Source organism: Sander lucioperca, chromosome 13, assembly GCF_008315115.2.
Source record: "Sander lucioperca isolate FBNREF2018 chromosome 13, SLUC_FBN_1.2, whole genome shotgun sequence".
Taxonomy (NCBI): domain Eukaryota; kingdom Metazoa; phylum Chordata; class Actinopteri; order Perciformes; family Percidae; genus Sander; species Sander lucioperca.
Window position 1 is genome coordinate 10,747,804 of NC_050185.1, and position 14,991 is coordinate 10,762,794.

A 14,991-nucleotide genomic window follows, 5' to 3' on the forward strand; every position below is an offset into this window, starting at 1 on the left:
GATATCAAGTTGCTATCATTTTTGCTTGAGCATGCTACACACCTGAAGCCATATTACATAAAATATACCCTCATCAACTCTGAGCAATCTTTTGAATGTTTACAGTATTTGTCTAAAGGTGATGCTATAGCAAAAAACATTAATGGGGAATGTCATCAATGATGGCTGTGTTCCATTTAGTTTTGCCAGTTGCAGGGCCCTGGTACATTGATGGTTCACTATGGCCTCATGGGACACTTTGAACTGAGCCATCATTAATGTTATTACTTCCTGTGTTTGTCCACAACATTTATATCCCTAAGGGGTATAATAATGTGTCTGTATTCAGGAGTTTATGGTAGATATTTTGAATGTCCTATGCTATCACTGAATTATCTCATAGATGGTGTAGTGTTTTCCTGTGATGCTTGTAAACTTCAAAAAAATGATTAGGCCTATATGGTCTAATTTTCCCAACTGTATTTCTGAGGTGATACGTAAAGGTTGATGAAAATTTTAACAGTTGAGCTTGCTGGTCACCCATGCTGCGTGGGTCTGTCACATGCAGACGTGTAGTTGCTGTTCATAGTCAGTCTTTGCAAAGTAATGTGTGAGTGGGACGGGGGTTGGGCGAGGGGGGATCAGTGCTTTAATTTGAGTCTCAGTGCTGTCTTCTGGAGAGCCACAAGGGATACAATTACTCTCCCACTATCCCATTCATCTGCAACTCTATAGGGCAAACATCTGTGTGTGTGTGTGTGTGTGTGTGTGTGTGTGTGTGTGTGTGTGTGTGTGTGTGTGTGTGTGTGTGTGTGTGTGTGTGTGTGTGTGTGTGTGTGTGTGTGCATGCTTTATTATCTATCTCAAAGTGGGTAAAATAAGTGCATTGAATATTCCCATTGGTCTTAGGTGCATCAACATGACAGCTATATGTTGCTGTTGCAAAGAATTTACAAGAATTTAAAAGAGATTTGGGAGAATGAAGTGCAGAATAAATGACTGTATAATTCAATTTAGGGGATTCTTCTAAAATCACAACCATATTAAAGTTACATCCTAAAGTTTCTCGCTGACTTTTCCACAACCCCCTCCTCATGGAGCAGTAGACTTTTCCATTAGACAATATTTAGCTGATGATGAGCCCCACTATTGTTTCACTTTCTTTTGCTCTTTGTTTCATATTTCCTTTTTCTTTCCTTTTTCTTTCATCAGCAGCTTTTTTTTTTTTTTTTTTAAATTGAACTATCATGTCTCTCAATTGTCTCATGAAATAGCTGGACATTACCAAATCAACAAACACAGTCAAATGTTTTGTAACCATTACTGTTTCAAGATGATACATTTAGGGGTAGTAGGCAATTTAACAGAAACACACGTGCAATCCGTGTGTTTCTGTTAATTACAGGCTGTAATAAATAATGCATTTATGGAGGTACAGTGAGGTTTTTATCCAACAGTTTCTTAGGCTATGGTGTTATTGTACAGGGATGCATTATATTGTAATGTGTAGGCTGCAAGTCAATCCCCTCTATGTATATCATGAGCAACAGAACAGTAAAATTACAACTGACTTCACTCACTTCCTCTCTGACAGACAATCTCAAGAAAATGCAACATTCTAGACACAGTCAGTACGTTTTTTTAGTATTTCGTTTAGGCTACTGCACTGGTTTGCATTATATTGTTTATGGATTCTTGGTATATGATCCCTACTTTTTAAAAATGTTGGTTTTGTCATTACTTTCTGATTTTCTAATATTAGAGTTGTTTTTTTTTTACTTACATGTACCCCAAAAGTACACAATAGACAGTGCTTAAACAATTTTGTCTGCAACATTCTTTGGACTTTTCTTTCAAATCACATCTCAGTTAATTAGCAAAGACAGAGATACGCTTTCTGTACCTTCCTTTGTTCATTTATTTGGCTCAGAAATAATTGTCTTTTCTGGATGCACAATAGCCTATGGAAACACCACAACACAGTGGAAAGAGTGACACAAACTAGCCATTATTAATAAACCAAAACCATGCAATCCATTTTCTTGGTTGAGGATGTGAAGGATATTGTGATCAACCTTTTCCTTCTGCTCTCGCTCTAAACTAAAGCTGCTCTCTCTCACCAGGTACTTTCTCTCTCTGGAATGTTTTTCAACCCTTCAAGTGCTCTTTCATGAAAAGCCAGAGAGGTATTGAGAGGACTTCAGGATTGTGGCGGAGTAAAGATCGGTTAAATTAGTCCACCTCCCGCTCAGACTCTTCTTTTATTCTGCGGTTCAGCATCTCCCTGCCTGTTTACCCACGTAAATTGGTCTCTCTGTGCTTTCTGTCTCTATCCTTTCTCCTAGACAAGCATCCATCTCGACTGTGAGAAAGAGGAGGGGACAGGAATTTCATCAAAAGCACAAGTTAATGAAAATTCCTATTTTTCACAGCCTCATACAAGTTTCCTCAGGTGCCATTTGCTTACATGTTATTAAAGACTCACATTAAAGGCTGCAGTTACAGCCACAGTGTGCACTGTTGAACTATTTACAAAGCAAAGGTGACATCTGCTGGCTGACAGAATGAACTCTTTTCATGCACATTCAGACTTAACATCATGCTTTTAAAATGTTTCTTTTCAACTTATAAAATCACTCTTGTGTCAGTGTCACATTGTAACTTAACTTTCAGTCCAATCATTATGAAACATGGAACGTATTTTATATTTCCATATTTGAGGCTGTTGACGTCACAACTAGGCCTACTTTAAAAATGTTGACTTGTCCTGTCAGATTTAATGATATTTGGTGTCTATGTTTTTTACAAGATAAAATATCGGAGCTATTTTTATCAAAAGCTATAGTAATGTGTATATTCCATTCATATTTGTTATTAAACATTAAAACATGTAGGCTAATCTAAATTGATGGGATGTTCCAGAAATGTTCATAGAAAATTTACATGGGAAAATCATTTGGTATGGTCTTTTCATCAATCAATGAAACATACTAAATATGGAATTTAAAATTTGATATATTCATATGTGTGTAAATCTGTTTTGGTCAACTCGTGCCATATTGTGTTGTTGTTACAAAAACTGTTTTTAATTATTTAAAAAAAGAGCAGAGAGTTAATAATATAATTATTTACTATTACTATTATTTATTAATGACAACTGACAACAACATATTTTGAAGTGTTCTTCATATTTTAATTCCAATAATTCTTTAGATGATGAATGCATAATTAAATGACAAACAGGGGTGTGTGCATGTTAAAACTGGGATGACAGTGTTGGAAAAACATTGTTCCCCGTCAACTGAGCAAAACATAATGTGAATGAAACGTTAATAAACCATAACCAAGAAAATATGTCTGTGCTTTTTATTACAAACTATTCACTGTAAGATGATAATGACACAACTTTAAAGGAAGTTTTGAGAAACACATTTACAAAACAATACAATCATACTGGACATGGATCATTCATTTTATGTTAGGGTTATATAACTTATATATAGCTAATTGTGTAAGAAAGATAAATAAAAGATACTGTGGCTTGAAACAATCAATCAATTCTCTAGGAAATCATACATGATTTGCATCATTTTTGAAAGAGTGATTTATTAAAAAGAAATATATTTATACGCTAGTATATAATGTAAGACATGGAGGGGAATTATGATTTTTATTTTGTGAAATAATCTAGATATTTAACACAACAATGTGTCATCATTTCCTACAGTGGAATATCAAATATCTGTCTACACATGTGGTTGATGGCTTTAATAAACACAAACATCACCAAAAAAGGAGTACTGAGGGTGAAATTGATTTGTATGCAATAAGAAAATAAGTAATTGAAAAGCTGCTGCACTTTGTGTCTTTGTAATCAGTAGATTTCCAGTCCGTCCTTCACCACAAAAATACATATGGTTTAGAAATGGTCTTAGAAAAAATGGCTCTATATTGTAGTATGTCTAAATGTACATAAAATTGTCATATCAGAAACAGACAAAAAATAATCATGATTTAAACTACTTTTTATAATTTTGACCTGAAACAATTTATCATACACTTTGTCATATAGCCTACTAAAGTAAATCACACAAAGAAACAAAATTGCCTACTGCAAATTTAAGGTGGCATTTCTACTCAACGTGATTGTGCAAGCAAACAAAAAAAGCACAACACAATTAGCCTACTGTATTTGAATTTAAAATTTAGGAAATGGTTTAACAGTGGTTTTGAAGCCAAAGGTGAAATAATATTTGAAGACATGTCTGAAGGTGCGATCTCTAAGGCCATATTTATGAGTGAGCTCAAACACTTAGGGGAAATGTTAAGACCTAACAAGAGCACATACTGAATAAGACTGGCCATAGCAGGATTAGTGTTCACTGTGCTGCTGGGGTTTATCATATTAAACAGAGTGAAGGTGAGACACAGACATTAAGCAAATGCAACAGCACTGTCTTATGGGTCTTACTGGCGTTACGGACATTAGAAGAGGCTGCAATTATGATAGAATTGTATGTGTAGATAATAAGCATGCTCACTAATACAAAATACGCAATGGTAAAGGCCATATTTACAGTTGAATACATTTGTAGCTGGAAGACTTGTCTGTGAGAGAACCTTGGCACAGTGAAGCCTGTGTTCTCCAGACTGACAAATAGGAAATGCTGGTTGAACGAGTCTAACGAGGCCACTGTCCACATGAAAGCAATGGCCACGCTGGTTGTCCTGGTGGTGGCAATATCGACATGCCTCAGTGGAAAACAAATGGCAACATACCGCTCTAAACACATCACAGCGAGGTTGAGGGGTGAGATTTTAACAGTGATGCCTGCAAACAGTGTGACAATAATACAGACGTAGCTGATCATTCTGACCAATACTAGACACATTTCATAATAAATACAACCTCAAATATATACAAATCTTACATTTGTTAACCTGATTTATTTTGCAACATAATGACTAGAAGCTGCAGAGAGTCAGTGAGGAGTAAATGACCAAACAGGACATAGCGGGGGGACTCCAGGAGGAGAGGCTTCCTTAACAAGGAAAACATCATGACGCCGTTTACATACAGAAAGAGAAGACATGGCAGTATAGACAGCAGAACGTTGACAGCTGTCTGAAACAGCATCACTTGGGTTACTGCTGTGTCATTCATGACCACAGCTCAATGCAGCATCTGTAAAGCCACGGCACACAAACACATCCAACTGATCCTTGATAAACATTATAAACAGTCCCCAATCTTGATGCCTGTTCAGAATGATTCTGTCAAATAATATCTTCAATAGGCATGTTGACCTGAAACAAAGCTACATTTTTTTAGAAGGTAAAAATACTAGACAGACAGAATAAATAAAAAATATTTCAGAAATATATATAATCTATATGAAATTAAAGGCGTGATGAATAGATTTTTAGTATATCTGAGACACATTACCTACATGTTACTTGTTTAGTCATTTAATTTGACAATACAACTTTAGTGGACAAATCTGAGGACCTCACATCCTTTTTATAAGTAATCTATGTCTTGACATCATCACCATCACAACCAGCCAAGGGTCTGCATTGGTTATGGTTTCTTAAAGGAGAGTTTAAGAAGGTGTGTGCAACTAGAGCAATAATATGTACTTTTTCCTTATATACTGTAGCATAAAATATATTGTATCTACTTTATTTACTTCACATTGTCAAACTTAAGTGCACAGTTTGCCAAAATCCATGGAAATCCAATGGCTGGATTTCTAATTGGCCATTGTGACCCCTTTCCTTATTCACAGCATGACACTGAAATGAAGAGAACACTGACTGCATTTTCAACATTTAGCATGCTATATTAGTGTTAAACTCATAGTCCAGCTAGCTGAGGCTGACAGGAGTTTGGTCATTAGTCTTGAAGGTATGCTGTTTTAAACTTAAAGGAGACTATTGTTAAAAACTGACTTTTTCAGTACTTGTGCACATACATTGGGGTATCTGCAGTGCCTACCAACCCACAAACTGAAATAAGACAACCCAGTCAGTTTTTGAGGCCTGCCTATATCAGAAAACATGGGATTCTACAAGCCATTCAGAATTGGCTCCCCTTTCACACAGAGATTCCGCTATAGCGCTGCAATAAAGGTCAGCTGTTATGCCGGCTTTGTTTATTCACACAGGACCAACCAAGCAAAGGTGGCATAATGCTGACCCAGTGTGCAATTTCACATAGCATGTCGGCATTCTGGGAGCAAAAGAGGCATGAAGTGTAACACAACGGCGTTGGCATCTAGTCGCGCGACTGGGCTTTTGGAGGTGTACTGACAGGCACTAAAACAGAGCATTTCAGACAGAGGGGGAATACAGGTAGACAGACAGTTTGAGAAAAAAATAATGTTTTTTTGACCATTAAAGCATGTTCTAGTAGAAACCCAAAATACAGGTATGAACCTGAAAATGAGCATATGTCTCCTTTAAGTGTTAAATGAGTGGACATTAGTTAGTGGCTAGATGAAGTCAGTTTACATCCTTTAGGGACCATGAACGTTTGCGTGAAACTGCATTCATTCCATGTTGTTGAGACAGTATTTGAATTCAGGATTAGTCTGACTCACCAGATGTGGACTGTGGATATAAGTCTGCCATTGGCAGGCTATTTTGGCTGGCATTCGCCTCCCCTTCCGCTATCTCCCCTAATATAAGGGGACGGCGTCCAGGGCTTAGTTAACAAGTTTCATGAAAATCAGGCCATTCATCTATTCTTTCCGTAATCATGCTGATAGACAAACAAACCGAAAACATAACCTATAGGCAGGGGTAATAATCATAAAAGAAATGGTCTCCCCGTTTGACCACCATTTGTTCTTCGTTTAATAATACAATTTTAATAAACACTACAAGTTTACATTCACAACACCAGTTATTTTGTAGCGTGAGAGCTTTTCTTTAATCTGGCCAAATGTTTTCGACCTCGAGGCCTGAGTCACTGGTGCAGAACAAAAAAGCAGTCACTGTCCAGTCATGCATACATTGTTCAATGAAGAGGAAGTCAAATGTGGATTGGTCATCAGAATTGTATGTAAAACAAACACCTACACCATAAAGTAGGGCTGCAGAAACAACTAAAGGCCCAGTAGATCTGCCCTGTTTGCCTAAACCACTCTGATGTCAGCTATGGTCATTTTCTTCCAATAAAAAGTGACAAGGAGAACTTGGGCAAAATCACCGAAACCTTCACCTTCCGCCTTGGAAACAAAAGCCCTGGTGTCTAAACACGTTCAAACGATTCTAATGTCCAGTGTTGTTTTAGAAGTTAGTGTTGGTGTTGCAAATGTGAATTTCAACCTAAGGCTGTAAGGAGGCGATAGAAAACTATTAATACTCGTATTTCATTTCACCATACATTTATCTTGCTACATAAACTAACACATTTAAAATCATGATGTCCTTTTAATGCACATACCAAATATACAAGCATGGGTGACATATTTGCTGCATCCATCTTTAATCATTGTTTGAATTCAAACTTTACAAACACATTAACAGTGATGCAATCACTCAAAATAAAGCATTAAACAAGGAGACTATTACTTAAAAAATATATATCGTAAAGGAAAAGTACAATCAAATCCCAGTATATTAAAATAAAAATAAGGCAAAGCTGAAAGGCAAAGTATCTACATAACAAAAGCAACATAATAATAATAATAATAATAATAATAATAATAATAATAATAATAATGGTGCTAGTCATAAGTTCCTACATTTGCTGTTAAGTTGTACGAGGATGTGGATGAATCTTTTCTTCTATGGCTGCTGGCTTTATTTAGACAGAAACAGGAACTTAGCTGTGGAAAGAAAATTATTACACAAAATCAGACAATGTGAATTTCTTTAAAGATTTTTTTTATTTAATGTAATGCAAATGCTTCAACATTGCGGCCCTATGTTCTGTAATGGTTCAACTTAAACAAGAATGTTAAACCATTTAATGTAATTTTCATTGTTTTTGATCGACATTTCAACAGACAAAAATGTTAAATTATTAACTTGTGTGGCATACAATCCATATGGTGTATACATTCTTTGGTAGTAGTTCGCTTACCACAGGTATCCTTCCTTAAACTCAGTGAATTTGTGCCGGACCATAAATGTTGCAAGAGCATCTGCTACCTAGCAACAGATTACAGAGAACAAACAGAATCTGGCTCAAACAGAGACAGCTGAACTGAAACTGAATTGAGAAGTGACACCACAAACAGCAATATCACAAAGTGTGCATTAGGTTTGGCAAATCAACAAGCGTCATACAGTAATTCGGAAAATAACATAGGACATGTTTAGGCAAACACCCCTTACTTTTTCAGGCGCGTCCTCATGGACAGCATGACCGCACTGAGGGAGGACCTGCATCTGAAACTTGCCTGTGTACAAACAGTGAGATTATGGATATTTTGAGGTCTGTGTATTTTACTCTCTAGGACAACAATCAAATGTGGGTTGAGAAAATGGAAACTATGCATAAAATCTCCATTTTTGCCCCTTACCTTGCATCTGCCCAATAGTAAGGTCTTTGTCAAGCCTGTCCACTCCTGTACAATGGATGAAGTCAGGGGTGAAATTGTGCAGTCAATGGCAAAATTTGAATTCATCCAAACTAGCAGGGCCTGCCCTGAAATTCTATCATAACTGCCTACTCAGACACTTTTTTTATTTATTTGGAGTACCAAATAATGATGTGCCTTCACTGTGAGAGATCTTACCGGCTAGCAGTAGCAGTTTTGGCACAGGGCAAGTGAGAAAGAGGACAGACAGGCCTCTGAACCAGCCCTCCCAGTATTTTTCTGTCTTTGACAGGTCCACTCGCCAGGTAAAGATGCTTTCCTTTTTGATCTGTTTGGAAAAAAAACCCGTTTTTAGGTAACACACACACACACTTAAGTGCGTCTCACTATCTTTGTGGGGACCCGTCATTGACAATGTATTCCCTAGCCCCTTACCCTAACCTTAACCATCACCACTAAATGCCTAACCTTAACCCTTACCCTCACCCTAACCATAACCTAATTCTAACCCTAATCCTAAAACCAAGTCTTAACCCTCAAACAGACCTTTAACCTTGTAGGGTCCAGCATTTTGGCCCCACAAAGCTGTCGGGACCCCACAAGTATACTGGACTCCCGGTTTTTGGGACCCACGAATATAGTTAAACAAGAACACACACACACACACACACACAAAGTGCATTTCACTATCTTTGTGGGGACCTGTTATTGACTTAATGCATTCCCTAGCCCCTTACCCTAACCTTAACCATCACAACTAAATGCCTAACCTTAACCCTTACCCTCACCCTAACCATAACCTAATTCTATCCCTAATCCTAAAACCAAGTCTTAACCCTCAAACAGCCCTTTAACCTTGTGGGGTCCAGCATTTTGGCCCCACAAAGCTGTCGGGACCCCATAAGTATACTGGACTCACGGTTTTTGGACCCCACGAGTATAGCTAAACACACACACACACACACACACACACACACACAGTAATAGAGACGGAACCTCCTGGTCATCCTCCTTCATCCTTTTCTTATTGGATTCTTCCTCTGCTTCTTCATCTTCTTCCTCTTCTAATACACCTTCAATGCTATTGGACACGCCTGGACTGCTGCTGGATTCTTCACATCTGTGAAAGTCAGAACAGACCGAATGAACACAAAGTTCACATAAAACTTGCAAAACCATGCAGGACCGAGATGAGAAACAGAACAGACATACTTTTTCACCTGGCCTCCCATTGACACTCGTGCTGACTCAATGTTTCGGATCTGGCCGCTCTTCACACTGTAGGCAAAGGAAAAGAAAAGTTGTGTACAAAAATAATACCAGTTAGATGCCATGCAAACTTGAAAATGCAAACTCTAAGAATGGAGGCCATTAAAACTGGACAATCAAAAGCTGTCCTTTCCAAGCTGAATGTTGTCCAAAACATGGCAAATGTTTTCAACAAGGCTCCTATTGGTTTTTAGTAAATAATGTTTATGACTGTTTGGGAGCAATAACCAAATTGCAGAAGAGTATAATTTGGTCCAGTCATATTTCCAAGATGTAGCTATAACTGTTGTATGTTTACCTCCACTCAATGGCATTCTCCAGAGACTTAAATGTCTTTGGCCGACTTCTGAGGAAATTCTGCATACTGTTCAAAGCATCCATTGCTGTACCTGAATGCAATTAACAACATGATTTGCCATTACTACACCCAGTAATACTATACTAAAAGGTAATTTGATTTAATTATGAACATTTATGCAACTTAACTGCTAATTTAAAGTAGTAGTAAAATCAACCTTCTATTTGGTCAACTGTGAGTCATAAATAGAAAAATATCGATCTATGATGCTCTGTCCGAGCAAGCACTTACCTTCTACAACGTCAATGACACAGAGGCCAAGCAGGGATGGTATATGATTGGCAGCGGCTGTGTGAACTGCAACGGCCCCACCCATGCTGTGTCCAATAATCATGATCGGAGGCGGGTTCTCTCCATAGAGCCCCTCCACCACTTTGCCAATATCCCTTTTAAAGGAAATGCAAAGAAAAGCTGTAAACCTTGTTACATTTCTATCACATGTCAGTGTTTCTAAGTATATAGTAAGAAACCTGAAGACAGAGTGTATGTACTGTAACAATTAATCTTTTTTTTATTTTAAAGCACAGTCATTAATCCAAATGTAACCAACTATAGAACCCACTAAACTCACAAATCACTTCCCCCCTCCTGGATTGAACTGTGAAAGCAAGACCTGGTAAAGATGCACAAATCTGACTGTGACTCAACTCCTTTAGCTTTTGACTGTCCTCCAAGCCTGCAGGATCATTGCTGCCCCCTCTGGCTTCCCATAGTTTTCAGTGACTCAAGGCTAAGCGGTTTAAAGGGAGTGCTTATGTGGTTCTCAAAAATTCAACACAATCTGTGTCAACTGCACACACAGCAACTTACTTGGCCATTGTGTCCGCAGAGAGATCATCAGGATTTTTCACTTTGGTGTCACCTGCAGGTGATAACAGAGAAGCAAATTACATACACTATTTGTTCCACCAGAGCACATGAATATGCAAAGAATGAGCTGCAAAATTATGTAGGGAAAGCGTTGGCTTCTAATCACAGGTGGGATATGATCAAGCAATTTCACTGGAGCTGCAATATGAACAGCAAAAAACTGATTTAGGACTTAAGTTATTAATATTTTTGCAAAGCATTATTCAAAGGGGATTGATAATACTACCTAACCAAACTGACAAATCCCCATCAAAATCTCAATTTCCTATACTATATATAAAATATGTTTTGTTACTAATTTTGTGTCCTGTGACTACTTATATTTACCATGAGCGCGCAGGTCCATAGCCACCACCCTGCAGTGGATCCTGCTGCATATGACGGCCTGCAAAAACGCATACGAAAAACGTTTGAATCAAATAGTGCACAGCAAGCATGCCGAAAGAAAAGAACAACTTCATGAATATGCCACATTATGTTGGTGTGTATTTCAAACATACGATTTACAGAGTCTCTGTCATAGTTATTATGCTCACAGTGAACACAGCCCAGGAGAGTGCAGAGTGGCCTCCTCCATGGAGCAGAAGCAGCACGGGACCATTGGCACCACTGCAGTAAAGTCTGAAAATGTTCAAGGTAGTCAAGGAAACGCATACCAAAGCTGTGCTACAGATTAAAAAAGTAAATAGATACTGCTCAAAATAGAATCAAAATGAATTGTATAAACTGCTTATCTTCTATACTAAGTTAAAGTTAGATAGAACACTGGTACAAAGAAGTGGTCACATCTGAAATGACCTAGTTGGATTTAAATGCTCTGGGTGATTGCCACACAAAAAGTTTCAATAACTCATGCTTATTTTGTTTTCTTCTGACAAACACAAGCAGCAGTCAAGGATATATCTTTGCCATTTTCATTTTCCACCTCAACATCTTCCATGGTTTCAAAGTACTGACTCCAGAGCAGGGGGGAGAAATCTCTCTTCCGTCCAGGTCTGTATCAAAAAATAAAGCACAAGCAAAATGTAAAATAATCTCATATTGCAGTAGGATTATTAAAACACAACAACCGTGAAAAGGGAGGTTTTTATAAATTGTGAAATTCAATAAAATATTATTCAGCAAGACCACACAGTGTCATTCCTCCTCAAATCATTATGTCTTCAACTCAAACTTAAAGCATGTAGCTGAGTATTTCTAATGCTCTGGCTGCTGGCTATTTAACAGAGTGGAAAACTGAGGACTTTTTTAAGGGTAATGTTTTAGGGTGTAATTTCAGTTTTTTGCACACACCCAAGACAGCTTGGATACTGCTTGATTCAAACCCCATATATACATCACTGTCAATGTATATAATATATAGTTACATGTCTAACAAAAGCAACAACTTGTTCATACAAGTATTGTAACATCATGGTGATGTGAACAAGCAATAACAAGCTAGAACGAGCCCTGGCCTTCACTAAGCTACACAAGCTGTGCTAATGAAAACTGAATGTGGCCCAAACCCTGCAGTTGGACTTGGACCTGTTCACAATAACATCTAACATATCTTTGGAGACTACTCAAGATTATGACATGATATACTATGTTCAGAGACACTGCTTTTCATGTGTCTCGTATGCTCACTGACATATAACGTTATATGGTAATTTTGGTTAAAATCAATAGATACTGCCAGAATGAACGGAGTTTAACCTTAATATATATAATGCTTAGGTTGTATTCCAAACATATGAGCTAAATCGCGCTTGATCGAAGCTCTAGAAGCAACAGCTAACGTTAGCTTAATTAACTAGCTAACGCGATCAGTTCTGCTATCCTGTCCTTTAACAATCTGTTAAGATACGAGTCCAATGTAACAGAGAGCAAATGATGTGATGGCGGATAATATAAAATGTAACGTTAGACAGCCAGCAGAGTTGAAAGCATTCTATTAAGATACTAACGTTAGCTAGCGAACTCACCCCATTTTCATTTTGGAGCCGCCTGACTGGAAACCACCTGCCATCGGAGGTCTGGAGGGTAACAGGTTTAAATGCAACTGTTTCTCCATGTTGTCGAAAGCGGGGTCTGTCTCTGTCAGGAACTGTTTATTAAACAGTGTTTAATACGACCTTCCCTCTATTTCGCAGCATATGATTTCCTACGACACCTGCACGACGCTAGCCTGGCATTGGATAAATTCAACTACGTTTCTCTGACAAGCTTCTTCTTCTGCTGCTGCGTTTGGGTGGGCGTCTTCTTTGATTTTCTTTCTTTTTTAGCATAGCGTGGAGCTTTTAAAGCATTACTGCCATCTGCTGACTACGAAATCACACACAACACATCAGTCGTTTACAACAACCTTTGATTGTTTGCCCACTGTTTGAAGATTGGGGACAGCTTGTTCAGCTTATGTTCATAGTAAAAATGTATCATAATTTCATCAAAAAACGGAGAGGTGCTTTTCTGTACTGTACTTCCACAAACTTTCTCAGCAGAGAAATGAGAACATTTCAAGAAATAAAAACTCACATCCAAAATACATTTCACATTCATCCAGCTGGAATTTACACATAAGTAATGAAATGACTACACAAATGTTGTTGCTGTCAAAAGCTACAGCTCATTTTAGGATTACGTTACATGCATATATTCTGGTTAAGCCTACTTTTAAACACAAGGTGGCACCAGTGCTCTCTTCACAGACAATTTAGTTAAAGTGACACTCTATCTATTTTCCACATGAAGTTCAGTTTATTCATCACGGTAGTCCTACACAGTCTGTGAAAACATTTGTACATTGTCTTCTGTGGCTCTGAAGGAGCTTGTCAGCTTAGACTTGTTTTTGTTCATTTTTTGTAGTGTCTTTTATGTTTTCAGCTTGATGCCTGCATTCTGTCTGTTGTTCTGTCTTTATTTACTATTTTGTGTTCTGTTGTGAAGCACTTTGTGACATCTGCTCTTTAAAGGTACTATGAATAATCTTATTATTATCATATTGTCAAGTCTTAAATAATAACTCTGGTGATGTCATAGTGAAGTCATCAGGGTTATATGCATTTGGAGACTACACATGTATAACAGAAGACCTGTGTTATAAACTAGAGGGGTGGAGTTTGAAAGATGTGAGTGTTTACCAGTCAGGGAGGGTCTAATGAAAGACACTACTGAGTTGTTTCATGGGAAATGTAGTTTTATTGTAGTTTTATTTTTATATATATATATCAATGTAGCATCTGCTACATTGAGTTCGACCAATTTAGTTTTTGGAGTCTCTCACAAGTCCATCAACTTTATGGTTTTGCACTTTAAACCACTGGAGAACCCTTTGAAGAACATGTCAGTATGCTGAAAAAAACAAATATAGCCTAAGTACAGTGCAGAAAAGTGTGTTCGCTGCTAGTGACCTCTTGAGGAATATCCAATAATAGTAGTATGAATAATGGTAAGAAAAAAAATCAGCAGGGGATATGGTGTTGTTATGATTACTGGGACTGCAGTTTATTGAACACTAAAGTTTCAGTTTCAGTCTTGTAATTTGTGTCACTGTTATTCAATAGGAGACATTTGTGAGACTTGTTAATGTGGTTAAATAAAGAGTATGTTGAGACAGCTGATGGTCTACAGTTGCACAGACTCACTAATTTGATTGCGAGAGACACAAGATCAGACATGATAAACATTGTGAATAGACATAATTGGTCACATACACTTTTACCTTAGACTTTGGGACAAAGATGCCTTCAGCGATCATTGGGAGGACTCAGGTGATACTTATCTGTGATACTTATCTTATTCAGTCAACACTAACACAAACATGAAGCATGTAGGGCGAAGGTCACAGTGTGCAGATACTTTGTCTCCTCCAATGAAGGCTGAAATATAAGCTTTTAGACCAACAATGCCAGTAAAAGCTAAGTATGAACAAACAGCAAACAGCTGAGTTGTTTCTCAGTGAAAATATCTCTCTACGTGATC

At 37.7% G+C, this 14,991-nt stretch overlaps 1 protein-coding gene across 1 annotated transcript; it reads right to left on the bottom strand.

Moving 5' to 3' along the window:
* Positions 1-7,396: 7,396 nt before the first annotated feature.
* On the bottom strand, positions 7,397-13,274 carry ppme1 (protein phosphatase methylesterase 1). The gene is made up of 14 exons (XM_031320103.2): positions 12,996-13,274; positions 11,930-12,023; positions 11,565-11,657; positions 11,356-11,413; positions 10,969-11,020; positions 10,390-10,544; positions 10,099-10,189; positions 9,744-9,809; positions 9,528-9,651; positions 8,730-8,859; positions 8,514-8,558; positions 8,326-8,390; positions 8,072-8,139; positions 7,397-7,814 (listed from the first exon to the last, which is right to left on the bottom strand). The coding sequence occupies exons 1-14, from the start codon at positions 13,082-13,084 to the stop codon at positions 7,811-7,813; spliced, it is 1,134 nt and encodes a 377-aa protein (XP_031175963.1). The 5' UTR covers positions 13,085-13,274; the 3' UTR covers positions 7,397-7,810.
* Positions 13,275-14,991: the final 1,717 nt, after the last annotated feature.

Bases quoted from the DNA above. Each gene is read 5' to 3' on its own strand.
- ppme1 (XM_031320103.2), bottom strand. From the start codon at position 13,084: ATGGAGAAACAGTTGCATTTAAACCTGTTACCCTCCAGACCTCCGATG. The intron at 10,190-10,389 runs GTAAGTGCTTGC...AATTGCATTCAG, and splicing joins TGTCATTGACGTTGTAGAAG to GTACAGCAATGGATGCTTTG. The intron at 8,140-8,325 runs GTAAGGGGTGTT...ATCTGTTGCTAG, and splicing joins ATGAGGACGCGCCTGAAAAA to GTAGCAGATGCTCTTGCAAC.